At 39.9% G+C, this 12,332-nt stretch overlaps 1 protein-coding gene across 2 annotated transcripts in view; it reads right to left on the bottom strand.

Annotated features, from left to right (window-relative positions):
• tbc1d22a (TBC1 domain family, member 22a) overlaps positions 1-12,332 on the bottom strand; it is a 119,245-nt gene that overhangs the window by 87,028 nt on the left and 19,885 nt on the right. For both annotated transcript variants that reach the window (XM_034578222.1, XM_034578221.1), the window contains exon 6: positions 7,197-7,267. In XM_034578222.1, coding sequence (XP_034434113.1) covers positions 7,197-7,267 — 71 coding nt within the window. The remainder of the gene's footprint in view (positions 1-7,196; positions 7,268-12,332) is intronic.

Here is a 12,332-nt window from a genome sequence, read left to right as displayed (position 1 = left end):
TTGTCCCCGTGATAAAAAGCTGGATTGTCAAGCTCTTCCCAGAAAAATGTCCTTCATGTAGCTGTGACATGTTTTACAATGCCTTGTGCGCACGAGTCTGTGTTCTGTTGCTGGAGAGATTCACAGAGTTCATGCATCAATCCTTCCTCAACATTTTGGTCATTTAAACCAATTTGTTTAAATCAGGTTACATTTAATTTAATAAATGTATAAAAAATATTGTAGACAGTTAGTCGGTTGGATTAACATAATGTCTTGAGGTAAATACTGTATAAATTAGAATGAGTGACCAATTTTAGACTTTTATTTTCTCCTGCATCATTAGTTTGGAGATAAGAGCCCAGAGAGTCAATACTAAGCAATGACAACCAGGCTTTCTTCCTATTTTCATAAATCTTTTAGACATGTGACATTTTGATGACTGTTAAAAGCTTCGCAAAAACATACTAACTGGATTTTTTTCTAAACTCACTTATTTGTTGTCGTAAAAAACTTTGGACCAAAGGAAGAGCCCCAAGATGACACAGGGGCCTGATCCATTTAAAGTTCAAGATAAAATTAAAACTTGTAAGTGGCCCTTGATTTGAGATTTTATTTTGTTCATATTTTTTCGTCCAACGGTTCCAATTTGTTTTGAATAACGTCTAATAGGATGTAAATAAAGTGACACACTTGGGTCACGGGATGCAACCTGAGCCAACGCCATCCATTAAAGATCATCAATAGATGCAGCTGCGACCTCCTTAAAGCTCAAAAGTAAAAGGACCTTGGAGCTAATTTTGTTACATATAGGTCAACATAGGGGTCAGGTTATAAGTGGTTCATTTGACGTCTTGTCTGACCGCGCTAATGTTTATACCTGATCCAGCCACAGTCAAGATCAGCCATGATAGAAAAGAGGGAGACCCAATGTTGAAATGGGGAAAACATTGTACATTTCCAGACAGTCTGGAAGGCCTTCTATGGTTTGAGAAAGTTACAGATTAAGTCGAAACAAGCCCCCACAAATCGGTTGTCGGGAAGATGTGCGGGGAGGGGTTTTCGGAAGCTATTGGACCATCCAATGAGAAGTGTAATTATATTTGCCCTTTAAAATTCCATTGCTCCAGGCTGCACATAGTTTTTAAGACACAGTCTGTGTCTCTTTCTTGTGTTTGACATCACTTACAATTTAAACTGAGCATTTTTTGTTTTCTGACAGCCCATTTGGCTGCAGTTCAGACACAGCTCTGTTTTGGAATGGCTTTAGTAGAATCATCATCAAACTAAACTCCTCTACCTGCACCAACAGAGATACTTTTCCACATAAAGCGAAAACACATGAAAACATAACAGGCCTTAAAGGGTGATCAAGGGTTGTTACCTGTGTGCGTTTCTGTCTTTGTGACGACTTCACTGTCTGTTGTGTTTGGAAACAGGCTACCACTTTTTTTTTTATAACACAAGCATACAGACACGCACAAACTATCAATTCTTGGGCCACTGTCAAAAAGAAAATCAATAGAAAAAACAGCAAAAAGTTTCTCTTATCTAGATTTTTTCTTTTTCTTGGGAAAGGCCCCAGGAGAGCTCTAGAGAGTCTAATGGATTATTGGTTACACACTTTGCCTGCAGACAGAAACAGACATATACACCTGGCTGTACCAACCCTAACATTTCTCGTTCTCTGGAAGGATCATCCAAATTATTTCTTATTCTCTTGATCTGCTGGTTTCACTCACTAACCCTGAGAGCAAAAAAGTAAATCCCTGCTCAACCACAACTCTCTGAAGGAGGCAGAGTCCTGACTCATCTACACTTCCTGCCCCCACCTCCCCAACTTCTGCCAGTCAGCCAAAATGTTCACATTTGTGCTGGCAGGAATCAGGATGATGCACCAACTGGGACGATTTCCACAGTCTCGCTGCCGAAAAGTCCACACATCATCACATGATGGAACTGCTCCATATGCAAACACACACGATGCATGAACACAAACACAAACACAAACACAAAACACAGCAGGGTCAGCTACAGAGCAGTGGGCACCGGTGGGGGGTACACACTGCCAAAGAGTGCGTGTGTCTGGAAGGTTAATAGACAGCTTAGTGGAGGTCAGTCATGTTGCAGCTGCATTAGTGCACGCACGCAGGCACACTTCACTGTCTTTATCATTACTGTTAAACGTACAGTATGTAACTTCAGCCACTAGAGGTCTCTCATTCAAAACAATAACAAAAGACATAGTTTGATGACGTTGTGAAGCAGCGCGGGAGTTGCCAAATAAAATCACACGCCTCAGGTGCAAATCAAGTTCACGGATTAGGTAAGGTAGTTAAGTTTTATTCACATTTAGTGACCAATGTGAACAGTGGAAGTAAAAAACCTGACTGGCTAACTGGCTTGCCGTGTGTTTCTCCGACATCATACGACGAGCGAAGGGACGGGCAAAGTCGGGGGTGAATTTTTTTTTAATACATGTTAGCTGTAATTTTTCTGTGGTTTCTCACCCATAAATGCTTCAAAATTATTTAAATTCTTCTACATATATTTTATACAGTTTTTTAAGTTTCAAGAATAACTGGGTTGAAATAAAAGCGTGCAAAAAGCACGAGCAGCTCGCCTGTCTTTTAAAAAGCACAGCATTCAAAATAACCAAGGTCCAAGTGAATTCATCCTGGAATCTGAGTGACTCATTTTCATCTACTTTGTGGTCGACTGGTTAAAAAGGGTGAGTGGAGATTAGAAGAAAATAGATAATGAGATGGAAGGCTAAAAGCTTTGAGCTTCAGTGCAGCTTCTGTTTGTCAGCCTACAGAAAGTTCATCTCCTCATTCTCCCTCACAACATTCTACTGCTCACTCCTCCACATCAGTAAACTTTCTGTAAAAAACAGGGGAAATATGCTTAGGGAATCCATTTGGGGAATTTAAATGAAATAGTTTTTTTCTCCCTTTACAGTCTTAATTGACTTCTGCTTAGCAGGAGCACATCAACTTGGCAGAGCAGACGAAAAACAAACTGTCCTGCTAAAGGCCCGGCGAGAGTTGTAGAAACTAAATTTGACTTACTTTTAAAATGTGTCTCTGAGTCTATGCATGAACCATTTATACAGAAATCGGGCAAGCTTAGTTTTGGTGTGTTTGGAAACATGCCTTGAGAATCAATTTCATATGATAAAAATGACACGTATGAAACAAGAATGACACTTAGTAGAGCACAGACCTCCACCAAGGCCCAACAATCCTAACACAGTAAACAAGGTTCCTGAATCCACATCCACACAAAAAAGAACTGCAAACACACATGGGTCAAAACATAAGGAAGTAATGAAGCAAAACTCTGCAACTATGGGGCTGATTTTTTTTTTCGAAATGTATTCAGTAGCTTATTTTGGTGGAGAGTATTAGATAGACAACAGGTGTCCGGTGATAGGGTCTTGCTCATCAAAATCACGTGACCAGAGGAGATTTGAGGGATAAGGATAATGAGTATTCAATTTTAAAGGATGGTAAAAACGTTATGGATGTTTTTAAGGTCCAGCAGAAGAGAAAGAGAGACAGAAGGGTGCAGCTAAAAATTAGTACTTAATTAAGTAAGAAATCATTAATGATAAAATAAGAACTGGACGGGCAAAATCTGGGTAATTAATGGGAAACACTGTGAAATCTAATGTTAAAGATCAGACTAAGTGCTCTACAGATCCAAGCCAGCACATGCTTTTCGTGTTAATTGTCCAGTATAATCGGTAACACCGGTGTTATCACAGGTTTATTACCACTCACAATAGAATATGCTTGATAGTTCAAATGCTAATGAGTGAATATATACACACATACACATTTCTGGACCTGTGTTTGTCAACAGTTGAGTACAACTTTGCCTCAAATGAATGAAATCACATTGATCTTTTCTCTCAGGCGATATAATTATGCGTGCTGTTGTAAGGTAAGAGTTTAACATAATAATCGCTAAATCTGTCCCTGCTGCCGCTGCTTCTTGATACATCTCATCTAACCCTTTAGCCTTATCAATATTTCCACAGCCAGTTAGTTTTCTCCTCTCCCACTACTTCACATTTAACAGCCACACTCCATTAGCAAATGTACATATTGCCAAAGGCTGACATTCTTTCACAAAGCAGAAAATCCATTTAATTTCCTCCTTTTCTGCTCAAGGCTCGGACACCAAGTGCTCTTTAAACAAATTAAATAAAAAGGTATTATTTCTGAAATAACGGGAATTTTAACCGGATGTGTTTCTGGGGCTGGGGGCGACCTGTGCAGCCTGCTCGAAAACATGGACAGAGGTAGAGGGATTAAAGTCAGGCTAAAAGTTGCCTGCTTTTAAATTTTCACTCTGCCTAATGAGAGTAGATGCTTTCTGTGATGTGGTGGTAAATGAAGGCCCTTGGGAGAGCGCTGCCGAGTGCTGACCACAGTGGGAAATCTTGTTTCTCGTCTTTGTCAGGTAAAGGAAAGGAGGGGGGCTCAAGCGTGCCTGCTGGGGGAAAAAAATCAAATAAGTTGGTGCACACTGGTGAGCAGGAGAAGGGCACAAGGGACGCCACTGGAGTGAAGTTTTATTAGGTGCCTCGGACAAGGTTATGGAATACAGCATGGGCTGTGAGTCTCAATGTGTGTGTACGTGTGCGCAAGAGGGAGAATAGATTTTTTGAGCCTGATCCCCTCCTATCTATTTCTCCACTGGGTCATACCCCACACAGGACAGAAAAGGCAGTCAAGTGTTATGAAACTTCACGAGATATGATAGCTTTTGACACCGTGCCCACTTTTCACTTTAATCTGAACCTTGGATTTAACCCTGAGATAATTCATACTGCACGAGACACGAGATCTAGAAAGCAATTGAAATACTCATGAGGTGTGAAGATTACTTTATCTATGGGTCTATGGAGGTTTGCAGTGTCAAAATAACTCCAATATTTTAATCTAAATTCAGTAATGTCCCCAATGAAGATGAGTTATAGTCTGTTATATTGCATTGAAAGCTTACACATAATGCTATTTAATACCTGTTTCACAATTATACATCAGTATAAAAGTCGGATGGATAATGTCCCAATTATTTCAGGATTCCCCAGACATATATGTTACAATGATTTCTCATGACACAATTAAATAATGATGACCTGAATCTGCATAATTGGCCCAAAATGGACAGATGGAATAACTAATTAAAAAGGATTAATTACTTTAAAATGATGAACTTTTTTTTTTTTTATTGACACTTGCCCTTTGTATAACAATGAGTGCCCACGCTACCGGAGCTAAGCTGTACGGACAAATTTAACTATTTCTATTTCAACTAAAGCTCTTTTCTGATGAGGGTAAATTGAAAACTTTAAGACCTGCATGTACTGTAATAAAACAGTGAACGAGGCTTCAGTGAACCACTCCTAAGGGTTTTAATAGACCAGTAGTGTGTCCTATTAATAATCTAGACTGTGGCGGCTGACCATATTCTAATTTGTTTCATAATGAACCAAAATAAATGTTGACACTTCTCATAATAACATAAGAGATCTCTAACTTGGCAATTTGCACTGTTGCTGCATTGTATAGCTGTGTGCAGTGCTATTTGGCACACTCACATCATCATCCATAAAGTTGTTACTGTCAATGCAAACAGTCAGACCTCATAGTTTCAGCTGCAACTGTGCGTGTAGCGGCAGGTGGCATACAACGACAACTACGCCAAGCTTTCAATGCTACACAGGGTGAATATTTTACACGTTAAGACTTCGGGTGAATTTGAAGAAACATTTTGGCAAATTCACTTTCTTAGTAAGAGTTCGATGAGAAGAATGATCCCACTCTTGCGTCTTCGAGCCAGAGCCAAGGGGCAATTGGCTTAGTTTAGCATAAAGATGGAAATCAAGAGGAGACAGTTAGTCTGGATCTCTCCAAAGTTCCACAGACCTGACCATCAGCACCACTGAAGGTCTAATTGTCGAGTTGTCTTTCCCAAAATGTCAAACTTTCCCCTTGAGGCTAAGATTTGATTAACAGTGGAGGAAGAACCTATGGAGGATAGTTCTCTCTTGCCATCATTTTTTTTACTTTCTTTTTCTTCATACTACCAACTGTGGTTTTGTTCCTTAATACTTTCAAGATATTTTGTGGTTTTCTTTGCCCTCCACACAATCCTTTTCTCCGCAGCCTCCAGTTTAATTTCTCTGCAGGGAAGCAGAGGCGGTCCAACTGTAATATATACAGGCCATAGGCCATCTGTGCATTGTTACCCCAAAGTTCACTGCAGCGTTTTCTTTACATATGTATACAACACAAATAAACATATGTGATTGAAGACCTATACACGCCCACACATATATGCAACACATTCTATAGAGGCATTTACAGAAGGATGAAACACCCAGACACACACATATATACACAAATACACACAAATTACCAAGGTGCCCCTACCCTCCCTTGAACCAGGCTGCCCACACTACTGCCAGTGCTTCATGTAGCCCTATGAGCCTTCGCTTCAGCCGAGCAATAAACAAAGCAGCCGTTAATGGTTAAAGCACCCAGTAGGTAACCCTCCCACCACAAGAAGAAAAAAAACACAAACACACACACACGCACACACCTTTAATGACATCTTTTCTGCGGCACATTAGCTATTGTGCGGTAATTAATGGAAGAGTCATGGTGCTCAAAAAGCCAGTCTTCTCTCTGCAGACTAGGAGCTGTATACCACAACAATAGCTTAATGAGTAAACACACGGCGCCTCTCATGAATAAATTATTTGTGCCTCGCAATTAATTTTCCCTATTGAAGTTTGGAAAAAAAAGCAGGACTGTAACCAGTCTCCATAAATCAAAAAAGGGAGGGGGTACGCCAATACAACATGACAGCAACTTTGTGTGTGTGTGTGTGTGTGTGTGTGTGTGTGTGTGTGTGTGTGTGTGTGTGTGTGTGTGTGTGTGTGTGTGTGCCTAAGATCAGCTGTAATGTGTTCATTATTTGTGTGATTTTATCTGTGTGTGCAAGTGTGTGTACTTGATTAATCTGTGTCTTCCCCTGCGGTATGAGGTTGAACTGGTTTTTGTCTCGGCGTGCTTTTGTATCCAAGTGTGTCTACATCTTACAAAGATTAGTGATTGTCTCACTGTGTTGGAGTTTGACTGCACGGTGTATATTAACTGTATTTGCATGTGTGTTGTAAGTGTGTGCGTCAAACTTACCGAGAGGAGCTTCCACGTAATCGGTCGGACCTGTCTTGGGATTCCAGACCAGCTGAGTTTCCGTAGCTCTTCTGTAAAAGCACAACAAAAATACCAGAAGGTTCATTTTTGAGATTCAACACAGACATGGATTCCCTCTAGAACATCCTCCTTAGTATAAGGCAATATGAGTTCCTGACAGATCTACCCAGATCAGCATCTACACTATGTTGGCCACTAAGGAAAAATAATATTTCAGTATAAAAGGCTTAAAACAAGTTTGAGGTTTTGAAAACACGTCTATAAATATTTGATCAACCAAAGAGCACTGAGTAGTTAATCAGTGAAATGTTCCACTTAGTACATATTAAAGCTGTAATGATTGCTCAATTAATTGATCAGTCAAACAGAAATTAAAAGAATTATCATACTGTTCAAGAAAAAATTCAAAACATTTACTGGATGTGATGATTTGCTGCTTTTTATAAATTATTATGAAAACAATCATTAGTTTGACACCTAGTACATATTTTTTATATTGAATTATACATTTCAAATTATTCAAAACCATTTGAGCGTCTTTAAAAGTTTATGCAATGTGATTATTTTAAAACCACATAAGCAGGGTTAAAATACTTTGACAGATTGCTCAAATTATTTAGGAAATTAAGACACAACAACATTAATAGGAGAGTTAGAGTAAAAGAAAAATAATAAATGATGTTTAAGTAAAAAACACGTTCATCAGCTTTCTGTGTTCGTTCAATGATTTACTGTTTGTATTCACTACTACGGAGTTATTCCAGCATGTGGAGCAGGAGATAAACAATACAATTTTATTATAACATTTTGAGTTTGTATCAACATATACACACTTTTTCAGCAGCCACCCATGCTAAACTAAATTCGGACGTTTTTGTAACACATAGATTTGCTGCGATAAAAGAATTCTGTTTACATGACAAAAAAATCCAGATAAAAACAATTTCGAACCCATTATTGGATAAGTGAGCAGCTAAATCAATCGTTCAGTTAAACAACCAGTCGTCTATCCATAACCTCACTATCTAAACTTTCCTCCCTGTCTGTGTGTCTTTCCCTCGACTGAAATTATGTGATGGGATAGAAGTGGATTATTGACTTGGACTCCTCGGGCTGGGTGGGGGGGGAGCCGATGGGTTGCAATGTAAAATAAATCTGACGGAGAGGAGAGGTGCAAATTGGAGTTTTAAATTGGCAGAGAGTCGTTCCCTTTGGGTCTATGAAGATCCAGAAAATATGGCTTAATGCCTAGGTGCTATCCAAACCATACCCATCTCTCTCACTAACACACACACACAGACGGTGGGTGTAAGGATTAACAGTGACATGGGATAATGCTTTGTGCTGAGGTACTTAGCAACCTGTGTCTTTTGTTTCAAGCTATTTTCAGTTAATCGAAAGTAACAATCAGACTACGATAGAAGTGTAGGATAACTTACCTGCAGCAGAAAGAGATCATGGTCCTAAATAGAACTTAAGCTATTGTTTGTATCAGTGCCTTCTTTTGGAGTATGATTTAATAGCTAAGTTACCAATATCAAAATGTGGGTAAAAACTGAGAAAAAGGCAATTGACTCCTTTCCCATTGCCAGTAGAGGAGTTTGCCTTTCTGTTTCCGTGTCTCTTTTCCATCACTGCCGATCAGAGCCTGAGAAAAATCCTGTCTCGACTGCAAAATCATATGACCCTGGAGTGAATGCCAATTGTATCCATTCCCATTGCAGACAAAAGCCGGATGATAGTGTTTTTTTTTTTTGACCAGTGGAAAATGGGCTCAAGTTTACAAAGATATTGAAAAAATAACTATGTGTTTTTCAGGAGCAAGGGGTTTCTGGATGACATTAACTCATCCATTATTCACAGATAGGTCTCCCTCTTCCCGGGCCCTGCAAGTCCACAAACCCCCTATTAGCATTCAATAAGACGAGTTGCCACTGCTGAACCGAGACAAACATGAAAACACAGTAATTTTCACTTGTAATTGCGCTGCCACTGTTTTTACCTGCATTTCAAGAGTGAAGGGGAGAAGCGTGAATTGATTTCTGTGCAAATGAAATGGCACTGTCTTAAAATACTTTTCAGAGGTAGAAAAGAAATGAAAAAAAAGAAGCAAATGTACCTAATGAATAAGCCAAATTCTTCGACTCTTATTCAAAGCACTGGCTGGAAATTGATAAGCCCTTCGCACAGAGTGAATAGTATTGATTAGTGCTGCCAAATTACTCTGCCGTGCCTGTTCTTCAAGGCAAATGCAATGGAGAGTCAGTGACAGATAGCAGAATAGGAAATAGCAATCACGTAAACAGCAATGGGCTAAGTCCATTGGCTAAATTGAGTGAAACGCATTAGAGCTTGTTCAACTGATGGGAGTAGCTATTTATTCCCTATAGTTCCTGTGCATCTTCCACTTAAAAGTTCTCTCTTACCTTGTCCCCCAGTGACTTTAATTATATAGAAATTCAATACAGTGATCTAGTGCACAGCATGGCTCTGTTGGTTTGGAGGCTGACAGAGCCCCAGAGTATGGGAAGGTTTCGATTACCCCAAGGCTTAGTGTGCAGCAGTAAGATGCATTTAAAACAGAGATTTAAAAAAACTCTCTCAGACATGACACAGAGCATAAAAGTTGTACATCGAATGCGCTGCAGGTTCTCGATGGATAGTCTCTTCATCTGACAAGTGGAGGGCAGTGTATGAAAATCTGTGCATATGTTCTAATCATAGACAGTCTATAAGGAAGAACAACATGAAGTGAAGCCAAAGCATCTTGATCGCCACCTGGTGGCTGGCTGCAGTATAGGTTATAAACCCTGCCTCCTTCATGGTAGCTGATGGGACATGGACCAAATATCTCAAACATGGTTTCTGTCATTTTAGACACTCTGACGTATGGCAAGTGTGAAACAAAACGATTGACAACAAAGACCGGCTTGCAATTGGTCAAATGTGTGTATTGGCAGGACCTCAATATCAGTGCTCCAGCCATTGATCGCTACAGCACAGACTACACAAGATAGCGACGTTTGTATTCAGTGGGTGAAGTGGGTCGTCCATCTTTCTACACTAATCGATTGGTTTCAATTTGAAAAAAGTGAGCAATCGAGACCTCTGTTTGAGGAGCCCGTAGGGCCGGGCAATTAACCGAAAATGTATCTAATCCGATATTTATAACCTCTAACTGACCTAATTGTCGGGTTCCCACTACATTCCATGATGCATCACCCTGCTGCATGTCCTCCTTTCTCACTCTCCCACTGACCTGCGCTCAGATTACACGTTAACAATTAACACCAACACGAATCAGAAGTTAATAGCACACATAGGCTACAGGACCTGAAGTTTACTTTGTGTATTTTTGATTAACTCTAAAGTTTAGGAGACGTGTTTAAACACATTGACAAAAAGTCCAACATTTTGCACGCACGCAGTTCACACACAACACAAAATCCGTAATGTGACGCATAGCAAGGACATCAGGATTAAAGGGACGGGAATGATCAGACATCATCGATTAATAACTAAATAAATGTGATCACCAGTTGGTGTTAACGGTTCAGTGTGGAAGATTTAGGTGAAAAGGATGTATTGGCAGAAATTCAATATAAAATAATACAAGTTACGTTTTCACCAGTGTGTTTCATCTAAATTGTAAGAATTGTGGTTCTCTTTACCCTAGAATGGGCTCTTTATATTTAAATACTTTATATTAACATTGGGAGCGGGTCCTCTCTACGAAGGCTGCCGTGTTTTTTACAGTAGCCCAGACTGGACAAACTAAACACCTTTTGAGTTTTTATGACAACTGAAGGCTGCCACAGGTTCTCTTTCATGTTAGAAGGAGCGGGTGAGGTGAGGGGTATTCAGCTGCAACATGCAACTTTACCACTAGATGTCACTAAGTTCTACACACTGAACCTTTAAGCGAGACAGGGACGAGAAAATGCGTGCGCTGGAGTGTGTCCCACCGTTTATCCATGAACACGTAAATATGAATTCAGCAGGGTTTTATAAAGATGGGTTGTATATGTGAGTGATTAGAAAAGAGCAGAGGAGCAGAGTCTCTTGCTGACCAACACTGGGTAATGCGCCAAGTGATGCGCCCCAATGGGGGAAAGATGTTATAAAATAATCATTTATTAATCATAATCAAGGTAAAAGTTTGAAATAATCATGATACTGATTTGAAGTCATATCGCTTAGCCCTAGTTGTAGGTAATGTAGACACCAGATATTGACATGGAAAATGTCAAATGTATGGTGTGAGTGTGGGTATGTTATTGTATTGTACATATTTCATTTTATATATTTTGTAAAGCTTATAAGCTTATATTTCCAATCTTGCATGGAGCTATTCGAACAAACACAATTTCTCCCTGGAATCAATAAGGTATTTCTGATTCTGATTCTGATGCTGATGGTGGCGTCCAGCTGCAGGAGAGAGGTGTGCAGGCGACTCAGGAGACCAGCGCTAGGCCAGTTGATTAGGACAGCTGTCACCAGTTATCTAATCACTCCCTCTCTCAAACGCAGTAGAGTAATGAACCTGGAGGGAGTTGCCACGGACGTCGAAGGTCACACCAACGGCGTACGATATATGATTAAAGAGACTGACCCTATGCGCCACAGAAGCCAAGCAGAGCAACACGACGCTTTATGTTTATCTGAGTGTCTAACAATAAAACGCTCTTGGTTCGTCTCTGGTTTGTGTTGGGTGATCTACAGCGGCAGGAAACCTGCTACAATATGGAATAAAAGAAGAAAATATCCCAGGTTCTGTTGCATCTACTTTGATCCTTTCTTAACCTTAACATACTGAGTCTGACAATGTTATGACTTCTACGCTTAATCTTTGGAGAGATCTCTTAAAGAATTTTACTTGTCCGTTTTATCAGGGAAACTTGTTATCATGCAACACATCAGGTTACTGATGTGGTATAAAACAACACTGATACCACAGAGGACAAAACATTGTGATCCTGTCTGTGCGTTGGAATCGCTGCCGCTCCCACCGTGGTTCGTTAGGCCACATCCTGTTTTGAAGGCTCAGAGTGTACGCCAAAAGGACTTGAGTATTATTTTTTTTCCAACTTTCACAGCTCCCCATTAGTGACTGCT

Source organism: Hippoglossus hippoglossus, chromosome 23 (assembly GCF_009819705.1).
Source record: "Hippoglossus hippoglossus isolate fHipHip1 chromosome 23, fHipHip1.pri, whole genome shotgun sequence".
Classification (NCBI taxonomy): domain Eukaryota; kingdom Metazoa; phylum Chordata; class Actinopteri; order Pleuronectiformes; family Pleuronectidae; genus Hippoglossus; species Hippoglossus hippoglossus.
The sequence above is the reverse complement of the archived record's forward strand: the minus strand, read 5'-3'. Positions and strand labels throughout refer to the sequence as shown.